This window comes from Siniperca chuatsi, linkage group LG1 (genome assembly GCF_020085105.1).
Source record: "Siniperca chuatsi isolate FFG_IHB_CAS linkage group LG1, ASM2008510v1, whole genome shotgun sequence".
NCBI lineage: Eukaryota > Metazoa > Chordata > Actinopteri > Centrarchiformes > Sinipercidae > Siniperca > Siniperca chuatsi.
In genome coordinates, this window is record NC_058042.1 from 31,616,350 (window position 1) to 31,632,984 (window position 16,635).

Genomic DNA, 16,635 nt, shown 5'->3' on the forward strand with positions numbered 1-16,635 from the left:
TTTGAAGATATGTATGACTCAGACACTAATTCAGTTTGGCTTAATTAATGTAAATTATTAAATATTATCTCAACATTGCCCTCCAGATTTTACAAGTTCTTTTTGCTGTTCTGCGGGATAAAAAGTCTTTTGATTCAGTTGTTTGATTTGAGAAAAACACACACAGCTGAATTAAAGTGAAAAAAATGAATGGCAGAGTGCAACACTGTGAGTTTGATTGGGTGTTAAGCAGGTTAATATTATGGAAAGGCAAGTGAACTGTGAAGTATTAACTAAGGCAAGAGGTGATTGAGATGAGACAAGGCACGGGATTTGTTAGACAGCTAAAAAGGTCACAGCAATGCTAGATGGGAACTACATGCAGATTGGTTGAACTGTGTGTGTGTGTGTGTGTGTGTGTGTGTGTGTGTTGCCTACAATCTGCTTTTTACTAAAGTTAAATCTCCTGAACATTATATCCTGGAGTGAAACTGAAAGCAATCACTTTTTTCTCTTCCACTTCTTTTCTTTTGCATACATTTTTTAATTAATGTTAACACCTCCTGCAGTCTTAGAGAGTATCCGTATTAAATGTAAACAATTCACATTTCAAAACTGACAATTAGCTCTACAATTAGCATAAATAGCTCTAATAAAATGTCAGGTTACTAATTGTCCTGCGTTGGCTTCTGTTGGCCAGGGAATCAATAGCATTCTTTAAATCTAATGTAATTACAACCAATCACAGTCTGCACTGCCTGCAGTGGCAATAATCTAAAGGATGTTCTGTGCCTACAGGGCCTGTCATGCAATCACACCGTTATAATTACCCTTAACTACAGAGATGTTGGCAGATGTAAAGGAATGAGGACGTGTATCATCATTTTAATATGCATTTTAAATACAGTAGCTTTATGTGAGTATTAGTCTTTAATTGAAACTCTGAGACTGGCCAGCTGAGCCAGTCATGTCGAGCTCTGATATGACGTTGTTTAATTCCATATTGAATGATTGACCAACATGATAGAGGGGAAAATTCAAGTGAAACCTTCAACTGATATGATTCTAATGCAACATTTTGACCCAAGAGTTATTGTGACCAGAATGATGTAAATGCTGTTTAAGAGAAATGTGGTCTGGAAAGAAAATAGAAGATATGTAGAAAACATATATTGATATAAAAGTGTATATATGAAGAAAAGTTACTGTGATGGATGCAGAGGCTCGACAAATGCCTTCATTCAAACAATTATGAAATACAACAAAAAAATCCCTCAATGAAAGCATTTTAAAACACTTGACATGCGCTATTTTCACAGTATGGACCAACTAAATTAGTTCTGTGAATCATAAATGAAATAAGGACAAGCAAATTCTTTGAATTCTAAAATGACTGAACAAACTGGTTGTTTTTTTTTACAAAAACTCTGCTGGTGCTCCAGCTCCATCTGTCAATTCTCAATAAATGCCCAAATTTATTCAAAAGATTAAATGTAGCTGCATTCTCCACCAATATGTGGTGAATAAGTAAGGAAGCAGCAGCAATTTAATTAACATTCTCCAGCATTTAACATGTAGTTCAAGTTTAGCACACTTGTACACTTCTCTTGATCAGTCAAGAGATAACGCACAAATTAGCTTTGTGAGGGAACTGACCTGAAATCAGGTAGCAAGAGGTAAAAAGGTACGAATACATAAAGTGACTGACAGTAAGTTACAGAAAACGAAGGGCAACAACTTTATAAGTGAAACATCTATTACACTAATAACTACTAGACACAAATGAATGGATAAATACGGCCATGAATGTTATGAATACAGCGATGAATAACTGATAAATGATTGAGGACCATTCAGATAAATGGATAAATGGTGAAAATCACCCTTTATGCGCCATTCAGCAACTGAGAGGTAATTTGGGAAGCAGTAGTGAAATATCTACGATTCCATATCATGATTATTGAAGGGAGATTGCTACTCTCGATAACACTGAATTACTTAGTAATTTATCTAGCATCACCTCAAAAATGGGCACAGTTTGTTTGCCGTAGCCAATTCAGCTGCTTAAAACCCCTGCTCAGGTGGAACTGAGGGCGCACAAATACTCTCATGGCAATTTCGCCAGCCCTGGGAATCTTTGACGTTTCTCTTGCTCAGAGAGTTCACTGGAGTAAAAAAAAACTACCTGTTTCAGACACTCCTTGATGTCTATTTTGGCAAATATCAGCCATAAAATAACTCAGCTTAGAAACCTAAAGCATCATTATCAGTTGAACCCTACAACTTATCACATTTCAGCTCACATTTCTGGCAAATGATGCTCAAGGCCAACTCCATCAAACAGCACCTCTTTCTGGGGCCATGCCTTAATTGGCTGAAGGATTTTTATCATTTAATTTGTAATGCCAATGCCTGCACTGATGACCCTCCATCGCTTTCTGTCTAAACTCCAGTGCTGCTGTTGGGCATTTTCCTCTACACGCGCTGGAGGAGCTACAAAGGGCTGAAGGAGGGCGTTTACCACGTCTCAGCCCACCACGACGGCTGGGAGGACATCCGAGAAAACGTCCTCAACTATGACGAGGAGGGAGGCGGGGAGGAGGACCAGGTACATCACTCAGACACACACACCCTTGTGGTAAAGCTAACAAAGGAAGTTACATAGACACCTCTTGTGGGGAAACACTCACTTTTACACAGAAGCACACTGACACTCAGAAACGACTTACTAGCAAGTAAACACTGTAATACTCACTATTAAACAACTATTGTACTCTATGTACTTGCATGAAGGTGAAATGTTTTCTACTGCATCGTTTTTTAAGATCACTTTTATTTTGGAAATACACAGCGGCGGCTGCTTTATAGTGGACTCAGTCAATTCAATTTGGAATAGAATCCTCCACAGTCTGTGTATGTGTGTGTGTGTGTGCGTCCAAGCCTTTTAATTTGGCCCACGCAAAATCCTTATCTCCTCTCTCCAACAGCCACTGTATCCCACAAGCACAGTACTTAAGAGAGCTTGCATAATATCACAGCTTTGATCGAAACAAACACATGTCACTCTGCTACGTCACTCTCTCACACACACACACACACACACACACACACACACAAGACTTGCAGATTGTTGTCACACCTTGTCAGTACCTAAAAACCCTCAAGGTCTTGTCGTCCGTATATGAAATGCAGCCAAATACGTACAAACCACACACACACACACACACACACACACACACACACACACACACACACACACACACACACACACACACACACACACACACACAGTCCTGATCTCCTATAGCAGAGCAGATAGATGCTGCAGTTAATTCTCAAGAGTCTTGTTTGAAAGCTCTCTGGAGGAATGAAAACAGCACTTTGCACTCATCACATAATCAGTTTTACAAAGCGACCCACACCTCCTCCATGTGTATATTTTCTTCCTCCCCCTCCTCCTACATTTTTTTTTTTTAATCTCTGCTGCCGTGGTTACAGTTTTGGCGGAATCACATTGGTCCTGAAGTGATTGGCTGTTATGTGAAACTGATGGTGGCTCCTAAAACCCCAATGCACCAGTGCGCATAAGAGATGGATAGAAAGAGCGACGCCCTTCATCTCCTTTCTGAATCACCTCCACTCCACTCCACCAGATTTTTTATCTTCTTGGTCTCACGCACAAACACACACACACAGACTAACACACACACACACAGATACTTACGGTGACTTCTCTGAGACAGTAAATGGAGATAGATTGGAAACTTAAATAGGTGGAACATTCACAGGAAATGTAATAGGGAGAGCTGATTGTTTTTCTGCTCTCTTTTCATTTTTCTGCTCTCTGTCGCATTTCATATTTTCCTACCTAAACATTCAGTCTTTTGCTCTGGCTTGCTCTTCTGTTTGCTCTTATCTCTAGTTTTTTTTGTTGTTTTTTTTCAGCTTCTGTGCTAACTGAGACTTTTCCTCTGCTTTTGCATGTGTGTGTGAATGTATACGTGTTCATTTGTGTGCATGCGTGTCCAGAACGCCTACGACATGGCGGAGCTGCAGAAGTCCCTCCAGCCGAGCCCGGCCCAGTCGGTCCAGTACTGCCGCTCCAGAGCCCTGCACCACCCTCCTCCTCCTCCCCACCACCACCACCACCACCACCACCTCCTCCACCAGGCGCCCCCCACCTCAGCCTCTGCACAGCCGCTGGACCCCCTCAGCCGGACAGCAAGCTCCACCACCCTGCCTCCCTCGGCAGCTTCCACCTCCTCTACCGCCACCACCACCACCAGCCTCCGTAGGGACGTCCCCCCCACCAGACTTCCAGCCCAGGGCCAGGCCCGCCCCTCTCAGCTGGCACGCCGCTCCCTGTCCTTCTCCAGCCAGGACCTGGCCCGCTACCTGTGTGAAATTATCCGCGACGCTGACCAGCATCCAGACACGGGGCCTTTCGACTCCCTGCAAGTCTTCTCCACCGAGGGAGGGGGCTCGCCCGCCGGCTCCCTCAGCTCCTTCAGCTCTTCGGGGCTCGATGGGGGGAGTGGCGGGGACGGGGTGGGGGAGGCGAGGAGGGAGGAGACGCTCGGGGAGTGGGGGCCTCGCTTTGAGAAGCTGCGGGCGCTGTACGAGCGAGCCGAGGCCAGCGACCTCTGAGCTCAGACACACACAGACCAAACTGATAGGACCCTGATAACGGGCCGCCCTGAAACAATCAATTAGCAGACGCTTACCGACCGAGGCGGGAAACCAGCGAGAGGCGGACTGACAGAGAGACTCACTCCACAACCCTCACTTGCTGACAGCAGACACAGAAGGTGTTGTATTTATTGGATGATGAGCTCCGTCAATCAACATGGTGGCCTAACAGACAGATGAAAGTGTCCCTGTGAAAAGAGCCTGTCACTCTGCGCTCCCTCTACCTTGGATGACAATTTTGCAGGAGCAGATGTTATCAAACCTGCCAGTCAGGATAAAGGCTTCAGAACGTTGCTCTCTACCCGGGCTACTCATCATGATGGAGCTTAGCTTCACTGTTGGAAAAATCGGTTTCAGTCACAGCCTGTAAAACCCGAAATTTCCTCTATTTTCTAACAATCGTGAGTGTCAGCCGAAGGCCTAAAATGTGAAATGAAAATGTTTTGGCTAGGGGTTTTTTTTATACCTGAGCAAATCAATGCCACATAAAATGTATTTTTTAGCACCTTGCTGCTGAATTCAATCTTTGTAAATAAACAAAGGACTCTTACATATATCCCACACTGTGCTGTTACCTGATAAGACAGTGAAGATGAGTGGGATCATACTGAGTAGCCCATATAATACAGAGTCTGGATTTTCAGTATATAGTGGACACATTGTGTTCTTGCTGCCTGGCTGTACACAGCTTCTGTCAATGTTTGTTTGAGAAAAAAAGTGCTTCGACCGTCACTGGGCTGCAGTGTGAGATTTTTTTTTTTTTTTTCTGGTAATGTGACTTTCGCTGGGTTGAGTAATTCTGTATTGGTTGGGTGTTTCAAGTTTCAACACTCCGTGGGTTGTAAGACATCAAGCTTTCTACTTACTACTGCGCCCTCGTCTTGTGATTTCCTATTCTCATTTGCGCTCCTCCGCCGCGCCTTCCTCCTCACCCAAGGGAGGGTGCACAAAAATTCAAACAGCTTTGTAACAAAGAAATGGGAGCGGACGTGCGGACTGCGGGAAGGAGGAAATACTTGCTCTTTGCTGCGTACGCTCTTCCTCAGGCATACCAAATGTGGCGTCTGTGAAAGACTGCTTTAACAGACGATTGCTCGGTAGAATACAAACGATGTCAAACAGCTTTCCAAGGTGACTGCTCAACAAATACAAACGGAAAGAGGAGGAGGAAGATGAAGGAGATTTATGATTATTCATATATATATTGTTCTGAGCTGTGATATCTGTGCCATACACAATTCACACACACATTTATCTATTGTCCCTTGCTAAATTACTGCATATACTCTTGGCTGAAACAGTGTGATTGTGGGAAAATTGACTGATTTTGGACTGAAAATTGCAAGGAAATAATAAGGCTGCAGTTATTATCCTAGCTGTGAATTGTCAGCACTGTGGCAAGCGTTCCTCTTATTTGGCTTTCTAGTCACATCAGATTGATGGATCCCTTTTCCCCTCTCAACCCTAGAGAAAAAAAAAAAAAAAAAACATCTGCTGTTGTGGAACCAGTGAGAATAATTTGTCGAAAAAGAACGAAAAGGCAAAGAACAATAGAAAAGCAGAGAAGGGGAAGAGGAGTGCAGAGTCTGAAAAGGGCCTGCTCTTACCGTTGATAAGAGAGATTATTACAGGGTAGAGGGTTGAATCAGAGAGCAAATGAGGAGGGGAGGCAGAGAGGAACCATCTTATCAAGTGCTTGCCTCTGTGGCGAAGTGTGCCACCATCGAGCTCAGTAGCTCCGCAGGGAGCTGTAGAGAGGGGGGGGGGATGCTGGGAGCAATGGCTTTCTGCAGAAACGGTATCTTGCACAGCGAATGGCATAAATACAAAAGTCGCATGTCCTCACCCCACCCCTCCTCCCTTTCTCTGCAGTCCTCCAAAAAGCCAACCCTGACTTCACCTGGCATTTCAGGCGGTGTATTCTGCTGTAGCAGCAGCGCTCTCACCGTGCTCTTTTTATCCGTCTCTACGCTGGCAGAGCCGAGCCTGTCGGCTGAGAGCAGTTAAAGGGTAGGAGTGTGTGAAAACACGTCAGGCCACTAATCCTAATAGGAGCTGATGGCTTGCTGTCATGCTGGAAAAAACCAAAGGATTGTGGGTACTTTCAAAAAAAAAAAAAAAAAAAAAAAAAAAAAAAAAAGACGACAGAGGAGTCAATTCCCAAATTGCGGCTTTCCAGAAACATGCTATTTTCTGAAAAGCAGAGGCAACAATGCGGCTTTTAAAAATAAGAGACTTGGCGGTCAGGTGAGGGTGCAGTACGCTGTGGGAAAAGTAAGACACACAGGCTTTTTCTTTTTTTTTATAGACAGTGGGGATTTTCTAGAGAGGGATGCTTATTTTCTTATTCCTCTGTAGAGAGCGGCCGAGCCGGAGCCACGCAGAGTGGTGAGGTGCGTTTCATGCCTCGCTTCTCTCTCTGCAGCTGTAAGGCGCAGCAGCTCACTTCCCACCACCATTCATTTGTACCATATAACAGCTTCTTAAATGTTGTGTTCTGGGTACAGACATGTTGTGAACAAAGTTATTGTTTTTACCTCATTTGTAAATACAGAGATCGATTAATTACAATTATTGCTTTTTGTCAAGAAAAGCACCATAGGTTTAAAATGTACAGCTTCTGAGAAAAAAAATCAAACCGAACATATCTTTTTTTTATCATCATGATTGTGATGCGCTTTGGACAGTCATGTAAGTGTTTTGTATTTGCTTTGATCTTTTTTTCTCAATAAATTCATTTCTTTGCACCAGTGACTGTGCTGAATCGTGACTGCATCTGAAAAAAGAAATGAAAATAATGCATAATGACAAACCAGGAGATTTCATTGTTGGAAAAAATACTTTTATTGATCATACTGCCATTGAACATGGATGTGTCTAATAGCTAACACTGGCATTGGAAAAATATCCCTTCCACCAACAACGTACTATGAGAACAATTTGAATTGCAGAGTAAAGATTTACTAGTTTGTATGATTTCTGATGTGAAAAATGTCCAGCAGTAGAAAACCCAGCTGTACAACATGTTAGTGGATTCTTGGAAAAAGAGAAAGCAGAGCAAAATGGAGACAATGACCAAAGGCACTCATACATAATACAATATCCCTTTTTCAAATGAATGCTAAAGTAGATGGTTTCAACATTAACTGCTCCCAAAGTTTTCTTCTAGTACAGATAAGCCACACTCCAAATGATGTTTGATCAGTATTTATTGTTTTCCTTTCACCAGCAACATCTGCCTTTTTTAACCAGCAAACACCGCGAAAAACTGCAATAAAATAAATATTACACTCGCAAACACATTATCAGTACGAATGAATGTACAGTACAAACAAAATATTATCAGTGAAAAATGAACGTACAAGCACATACCGTGTGCGCCTTCCGACCAGAAATTTAGGAGTTGTTAGTCTGATACTCTTCCGTGGCGACACTTTTGGCTATCGCAGGAAAATGTGCTATTGGAAATAATATTTTGTAAGTGTAACTTGGTTTCTCTTGGGTGGTGGCGACACCTACAGTTTAAAACCAGTGAATTACGTTGAATGGACAACATGCTGTGTTCACACGATCAATTACTAATTGGAGTCAACTATCGATGTACAGATTTTCTAACAGTGCTTGTGCTGAAGGCGATTATGTTCATTATGTAGCCTTGAAGGAGCATCAGTTCCCTGCATTCAGGAACATCCTTTAGCTTTTATTAAAAAAAGCCTGTCAATAATTTCTGAATGTGTGTATCGTGTTATTTAGACCCTTATACTCCATGTGGAAATTTCACATTCATAAATAGCTTCACTGTATTTACATGACACTGGCTCAGTGGGATCATCTGTTTAGATGCTTCCAGAGAGATGCTTGTCAGATGGTTTGTCTAAGACACCGGAACTGCAGTACATCATGAATACAAATGATCTTACAGTGAAATGAACAATAAAATCTAAGTGTATTTTTACCCAAGCATCAGCACAAACATGCCCCCAAACACTGATCAAAACTACACTACAGCTGAATGATGACTTGACTCAAACTTTGGCAAGTGAGAAATGTATCAGTCTAAGGTTGCGTCTGCTTGTGTCCCATCTTGTGTGCGTACACGTACGCATACTTCTGGTCTTCGGCCTGTTTTAAATGGTGTGGGCCTGCACAGAGCCCTGACCTCAACCCCATCCAACGCCTTTATGAATGAGGTCTGAGAACCAGGTCTGGAAAGCCTTCCCAGAAGAGTGGAGGCTGTCCGGCTGCATATTTACACCCATCATCTACAATCACATATTGGCGGAATTAAGCATGACCGTCTTAGTCTGTGACTATGGCTTAGATCTAACCAATAGTCGGACTTCAGATTGACATCTAAATTCATCTGTTGCACAAAGCCGTCTAGTTATTGACTATCCTTAGTAAAACTAATTTGCTATGAATTCTGGGTAAATTACAACTTTTTTTTCAAACTAAAAACATCGCTGACCGAGCAACTACTTTCAAACGGTCAGCTCTGTTCACTCCAGCAAAAACACAGACAGTAATAGTATTAATCCCACAGTTTACAGGAGCATCAAAAATGTTAAAAAAAAAAAAAAAAGATATAAAACCGTGGTACACGGTGCAAAGAAAGAAATATTCAAAAGAACAAATCCTAAAACTAGACGGGGACAAAAACAACATTGAGCCAACATGTATGAGAAGAGCTGCTCAGGATCATGGAAAGTTAGGACATCTACAGTTCCATAGCGAATGAGCAAACTCAATCTGCGGATGAGGAGCATTCAACTGTGTCAAAAGCTCCAGAACAACTAAGTAAGTGGACCTTGAGTTGAGATCATTTTATCAATATGGGTGTAATGAGAGGCTGTCCAAATACATTTGGCCATATAGTGGCAAGATACAAAGTTATTGTTATAGATTTATATAGGAGGAAATTAGCTGTTTTATTCGAAAGAACACAGATACAGGTGTGAATCTGGCCTTTAGTCTGGTTTATGGCAACGGAAATTTCTCTCTCTATATTCATTTCCTCTCTCTCTTTATTCAAACGACTCATTCACCAAGCAAAAATATGAATTCAAGTGGTCATGTTTGTTTCAGCAACATTGACTAGTTCTGAGCCTAAATGAAGCGTTGAGCTGAATTCTTCATGCGCACACGTTAATGGCTTTCCTCATCTCCTTTTCATTAAGACAACCAAAGTCAGACATCGCAACTCCGAATGGACTACTAATCCCAATATGTATGGAAATTAAGAATGCTGAAAAAAAAATAAAAATTACATTAGGACACTCTTATTAGGCAAACATAATGGAATCACTTCACTCTTAAATAAAGCAATCAGACATCTCCTAAATTAAACATCCAATATGAAGGCGGGAGGGGGGAAGAACAAGCGGTGCTGTTTCACACTAATCCGACTGGTATGCATTACAATGAGGCTGTGCGGTTTCCGAACAACACTTTTCAAAAGCCCCACAACAACTGTGTGCAGGAGTGTTCATGCATCTGCAAGTGTGTGGATTATCAAAGACAGTGGTCCTTATTAACAAGTGTACAAATATAGGCAGACTGAGACGACGGAGGGAGAGAAAAATGTGTGTGTGTGTGTGTATGTGCGTGTGTGTGTCGTACCCACATAATGGCTCACTGTAGCAGGCAACTCTGACTGGCCAACCCATAATTACCGACACAACTCCAACCTTTCAAACACCTCCTCTTCTCTGCTTTCCCCTTGGTTCGAAAAAAAGAAAATGAGGAAGGGGGTTCAGATCATTGTGAATCCAGGTTTTGATGCACTCTCATCTCTCCTCCGCTGCTGTTTAAATATGAGCCTTTTCTGGCCTCCTCACTCCTCCTGCCCCCCATGTTCTTTTCTAACCACAAAGCCTCAGTTTGATATGCAAGTGTTGGCCCCCTCTCTCTCTCACAAACTATTTTGGATTGCGGCGGGGAATCAGCGTCGTTGTCAGCCTGCTGCAATTTCCTAGCCACTTACATTATTCATGTGTGTTCGTGGCTGTGTGTGTGTGTGTGTGTGTGTGTGTGTGTGTGTGTGAGAGAGAGAGAGAAAAGAGAGAGTGAAAAGGTTGAGTCTGCTGATGATGAGAATCACAGAGCCAACAGCAATCACAACACTGTCACAAATATCACTTGGTACCAGCTTTGACCTCAGTTTTACAGCAAAAACACATTTAAGCACCGGTGGAACCTGCTTCCACCAGGCGGGAATCAAAACTAACAAAATTATTTCCGTTTTTCTTTTCAGTGGTAATTGATAACATCTATCACTGCGGAGCCAAACGTGCCTAGCCAAAAAGTGCCATCTGATCTGAGTCCAGGCCGAGTCAAGCTAATGGTCAGTTATTCAATGTGGCTTTTTCTCCCACAGATAGCCCAGCTGAGTAAGATCCCCACTGTGCAACCGTTCTCCTACTGTGACTGTCTTCGTAAACGCCACCAGCTGAAAATATGCCTCAAGTACACACAGGACACTACCACACAGTCAAGTTTTAGTCAAAAAAAAAAAAGTGCTTTTTGAAAAAAATCCAACTCAGAAAATAAGTTTTGTAAGTTCATTTGTGACCACAGAAATAGTTTAACACCACAATCCCATCACACACGGTATTCATGTGGATGTAGTTTGCACAGTTCTCATGGAGATGGATATGTTTCATCCACAGTGCTTTTAGAAGACTGTGTGATATGGTTGAAAGCTCCGCAAAAAGCTACTAAGTGGAACTTGAGTTGGGAATGTGTAGTCACACGACTATTTCCAAGGTCAAGATTGAACTTTGATGCTTTACTTTTAAATGAATACAGACTAGAAGTCCTAAAAGTGCTGTGGATGAAATGATAAAGGCCCGGTCGGGGCGTATTCAATTAATTTTTGTGGATTTGCTGGCGGGGGTGAAGTTAATCCATGTGAATTTTTCATCATCAACTCTGGTGAACGTTGAGCCACAAATTTGCATATTTGACCAAGAGCTCTTGATAGTAATGACCTTTGGGGGAACGGAGAGCAACAGAGTCCACCGTAACTTCCATCGTAATCTATCGTAGCTTATTAGCTGTGTGGCACCGTCCACTTTTATTTGACCTCTTCTGTTGAAGTATAAACTGCTCCACAAAAGAGGAATGGTTCGCAGAAAGGTATGAGACAGGAGTTTATGCTACAAATATGTCTTTTGAATAAACTGTGTGACATTGTCCTGTTAGCAACCAAGCTAATGGCGAACTTGTTAGCAAGCTGTTCCCTCTTCAATAAAACTCTTTATTGAATGAACTTATGTACAATCCTGACAACAAAATGCCGCGGCACAGTACAGAAGAAGAAAAAAGCTCTGGGAGCTACCGTGACTGCCAAGTGCTACCATGTCACGGCTGGCTAGAGTGTTAGTGGTTAGCTTGCCAGCTACAATAATTCACCAACTAGCCTTTCCAGTAGTCACTAAAGCACCAAGCTTCTACAACCAAATAAATGTGCCACTTTCTGGTGTGACCAGTCCTTAAGAGCGACTGAGACTGCAGACAAACAGATGCTGTTCCAGCTGACAGCTGAGCCATCCACTAATGCCGTTGAAAGCTATGGAAAAGCTAGTTCAGTGCACCTTGAGTTGGAACTGTTTTGGCAAAGTGAGAAATTGTTTTTTTTTTTGCTCATTTCTAAAAAAATTAAATAAAAATCTAGTCAGAACATTTCCTGTTTCACTAGAGCTCTTCCATAGTTTTTAGTTCATAGCAATTTTGGGGAATTTACAAAGACTTTTAATCAACACTGTTCAATTCCCTTTGTACCCTTTATAACCAATATAAGTCAGAACTGCAGTGGCAACTTGCACTTACACAAAATGTTCCCACAAGTTAAAATCCCCAGATTTGTTAAGCTCAACAAATCTTTTATTTTCTCCCCCATTTTCATTGGCAAAGAGGAGCTCAATAGCAAATCATATGCTGTATATCTAAAAATGTTTTTTATTACAATGTATTGAATATTTCAATGTCAATCTTTGAGCTTTAACTTTTAAATACCAAGTTATTTATGAATGTTATGTGTTAAAACCTAAACTTAAATTTAATAAAATGCTTTTTATTAGATTCTATGTTGAATCTAGATTTGGTAAATGCTACTGAACCCCCATCCTACTCAGTATGAAAGAGAAAACAATAATTCTAGGTATTTGAATAATATTTTGTTTAATTCATGATGATGTGCAGAATGACCTTGACTACTTCAAATGAAACTAAATTATTAGTCGTTGCTCGTGGTGCTCCAGAGCCTGCTTAGGAGGTCCAATAGTTGTTTCTGTTTATCTGCACCAGTGAGAGCTGGGCGAAGGGCAGAATGGGCGGGTGGCAACAGAAGAGCCCAAAGCAGGACTCCTATAGGTGCTTCCACACTCCACTAACTAAAACAATGTAGACCCAAGCTTGAACCGGCCCATTGCTCTAACACCACAGTTCACAGAGCCATGTGTTAAAAAAAATAATGGGCATGATCACAGCTGGGCACAGTGCAGAGAGGAGACAGAGGAACAGCGAGGATTCTGTGCTTTTATCCCTTCTTCTCCATCTCTCTCCCCTCTGGCTTCGGACGGGTTTTTTCTTGCAGCCCTGCTCCTGCTACTGAGTCGCGCTGGGCTCTGACGAGCTCTTGGCGTTTTTCTTGCGTTTCTTCTTGACCCGGTACACATGGAAGGTTTTGTTCTGGAATGTTCTGGTGAACAGAGCGGTGTAACCCGCTGTGTCCGTCTTGATGGCCTCGCAAAATCGAGGGTGGGAGGCAGGGACGAGGTCTGGGTCATTCTCTCCCGGTCCGTCCATGATCTGATGGTACAGAGAACGAGCACGTCATCATCAACAGCAACAAGAATGACAGAAGTTTAACACTAATGTATGTATATTCTTAAAGGGGCCATGTGTTAATAAGTACATCATCAACACATTTGAGATATAGCTGCTGTAAATAAACACCACCAACAGGGTGATGGACAGCCTCTCACAGGCTCTAATTTCACTTCCCTGCAGGACTGCTTTACAGCATTAGGAGGGGCAGAGCCAAAGCTATTTTGATTCTTCAAAAATCAGAGGGTTTTTTTTTTAATCACTGATTGCCATGTAGTGGATCAACGCAGATTCTGATGAACATTTTTTATCATTTATTGATACACATATGTATGTGTATTGTATAATAACAGATGTTGTACATGATTGCCATGTAAACCTGGATTCACAGTTTATTACTTATTGCAAAGTGGATAATATGTATATTTAGAAAATATGTTTGATGTCTTTCAGTAACTGAGTGGGCCAACCTTGCATGGAAGCATTAAACGTGTGCTAACTTTATTATCGCTTTAGAAAAGAAATTGGAACAATGAAAATAATTGAGACAGACTAGATGTAGGGTGGGTGGAGTAAAGTTTTGTGCCATTGACAGACACCGCTGCCCCCACTGGACAGAAGACTACAAAGCCAGAGGAAGTTTCAGCGTCACTCTCTTCCCTCTTCTGCTTGTGTCTCCTCGGGCTCTGTAGTCCACGCTTCTCTTCGGACCCGAACCTGGGTTCTCCGGTCGAATCTCAAGCCACACCGAACCTGCAAAGGCTGTAAAATGCTGCTGTTTCCTACCTACATATTTTACTACACCATTTTTATTTTTTTATTGATTCCATTCCGTTTGATTTATTGCTAAAACGTCTGCTAGTACTTTTGAATTTGAAAGAATGCCTAAATTAGTACTGCATGATAACAAATGGTGGTTTCCTTGTGTTTCCAGGTAATCAGATCAAATCTGATCAATCGATGAAAGCTTTTAATAAATAATATGAGGATCTTTCCCCCCCCAAACTTTAATTGCTTGTTGCTTATTTAGTCATGAATATTATATGTTATAGAGAAATACTTTTTTCCACAGGCTTTAAAAGCCACACTTGGCATTTGATTTTATGTTGTTTTCAGAAATCAGAAGCAGTTTGAGTCATTACATTTCCATACACAATTACTTCCCTAACCAAAGAACCCTTAAAGTAAACACATAAAATGTGTAAAATAAATAAATAAAGTCAATATTTTTATCTGTATTCATGTAAATCATTAGGACCACCTGTTGTTTGAAGAGATAGACACAGGCCAGAGAACGCAGGTGAGAATTCCAATTGGTTTAAACTCTCATGTCCACTTCAGTCAGGGAGACTGAAAAAAGTCGTGCTAATATTCTCTGATTATATTGATTTGCTATTATTGAATCTGCATAAACTTGTTAGTCTACATTAATACCATATAATTCAGAGTTTGTCAATACTCAAGCTTTCTAAATGAAGGCTCTGGTTCACTAGGTAGGTGGGTGGGTGGGTGTCGAGGGGTGAGGCAGGGAGGGAAGAAAGAAAGAAAATATGGAAGGTGAGAAAGAAAAAAAAAATAGAAAGACAAAGAAACAGAAAAAGAAAACCAGACAGAATGAAATAAGAAAAGTAAGAAAGAAAACAAAAGAAAGTAAGAGAGAGACAGACAGATGTGAACCCAGCGTTCCTTCAATAAAGCTGTCTAGATGTCAGATGCTGTGTATGCTGTGTGACATTTACAGCGTCCAAAAGACAGACACATACGGACTGTGTTTCATGTGTCTTACACCACACTGAGCCAGACAGCCAGACTGAAGCTTGTCTCGCCTCTGGTAATCCAAATAGCCAGAGCGCTGCATCCAACATCAAAATAAGGAGAGATGGAGGGAGGAGGGAGGGGCAAGGGGAATGAAAGAGAGAGAGAGAGGGAGAGAGAGAGTGAGAGACAGTGACGTGCGGATGAGAAGTGAGACTATTGATCTTTGCGGAGGCTGAGAGCTTTCACAGTCACAGAAGTTGGCAGAGGGGATGGCGCACGCAGCCACACACACACACACACACACACACACACACACACACACACACACGCTGAGTGATGAGTCACGTTAAATAAATGCCACCCACATGTCCGTTGGCCAGGTCGAGCAGGTCCCGCAGTCTGCAGCCTCGCCTGTGCCTCCGCTCGTAACAGATGCTGTTTTCTAACACCACATAGTCAGCCCCGACGGTCCTCAAGATGCCATAGACTTCCTCCGGGGACCGGCGAGCATACACCTGATACACCTGCTCACACACAGAATGGAAGGGGATTTATTTAGGTTTGTGAGGATTTTTATTGCTTTTTTTTTTTGCCTAAAGATCATCTGGCTTTATAATTTAACACCAATATTGTTGGAAGGAGAAAGACTTCTCTCCTGGAACTCAATTACCAGGCACATTTATTTTCAGAATTACAGTTTTGATAAAAGTTGGTTTGGATTAAATTACAACGTGTTTACTGATAAAATCGGAATGAAAACAATTACAAGTGAAACAAAAACTAGGGCGCTACTTTTGTGTCTTTATAATGCAGTCAAATAATAGGTCTGAGAGCAAAACGCTGACAAATTTGTGATTAAAAATGTCATCCAAAGTTTTGTTTGCAAATCCTAAATAGATAGGACCTACGAAAGACGCACCTCTATTGGCCAGTCTCGATTGGAGTGACGGCCTGAGAGAGGGAGGTTTGAAGTCCTTGTCCTGAGTGGGACTAAGAAAATCAATCCCGTCTCAGTAATAGCAAGAATGCGGTGTTTGAACTTGTGCATGTAGATTGCTTTTTGACTGCTGTCAAGTGAGCTGTCGTTTGTGAAAACCCGGTCAAGCCAGCCTCCATTTGGATTTTGATGCGCTTCTATTCATGCAGTTACGGCACCGGCATCAGCACTCACCTCATGGATTTGATATGGTCATAGTGGGGAACATTTTGAGCAGAAATCCATTGCGCCTCTCAGTAAACCTATGGTATTTGGAGTTCTTTGCTGATTAATAAGACTTATTTTATAATATGATGTGTAGTATAATGTCGTTTTTATTTGTTATATCAAATGTGAGAAATGATTGGCAAACTCTGCGTCGTTCTTCGTCTTGTTTGGCCACT

At 41.8% G+C, this 16,635-nt stretch overlaps 2 protein-coding genes across 10 annotated transcripts in view; one reads left to right on the top strand and one right to left on the bottom strand.

The window, feature by feature from the left end:
* si:ch211-186j3.6 (neural-cadherin) overlaps window positions 1-7,415 on the top strand; it is a 310,397-nt gene extending 302,982 nt beyond the window's left edge. For 3 of the 4 annotated variants that reach the window (XM_044167606.1, XM_044167542.1, XM_044167769.1), the window contains 2 exons: window positions 2,433-2,587; window positions 4,009-7,415. In XM_044167606.1, coding sequence (XP_044023541.1) covers window positions 2,433-2,587; window positions 4,009-4,626 — 773 coding nt within the window. In that variant the 3' untranslated portion in view covers window positions 4,627-7,415. The other variant, XM_044167692.1, reaches the window with a different exon arrangement.
* A 444-nt stretch (window positions 7,416-7,859) lies between these two features.
* The window catches only part of dpy19l3 (dpy-19 like C-mannosyltransferase 3), an 81,703-nt gene continuing 72,927 nt past the window's right edge, over window positions 7,860-16,635 (bottom strand). For 5 of the 6 annotated variants that reach the window (XM_044168036.1, XM_044168125.1, XM_044168024.1 and 2 more), the window contains 2 exons: window positions 15,621-15,779; window positions 7,860-13,479 (listed from right to left, as the gene is read on the bottom strand). In XM_044168036.1, coding sequence (XP_044023971.1) covers window positions 13,276-13,479; window positions 15,621-15,779 — 363 coding nt within the window. In that variant the 3' untranslated portion in view covers window positions 7,860-13,275. The remainder of the gene's footprint in view (window positions 13,480-15,620; window positions 15,780-16,635) is intronic. The other variant, XM_044168214.1, reaches the window with a different exon arrangement.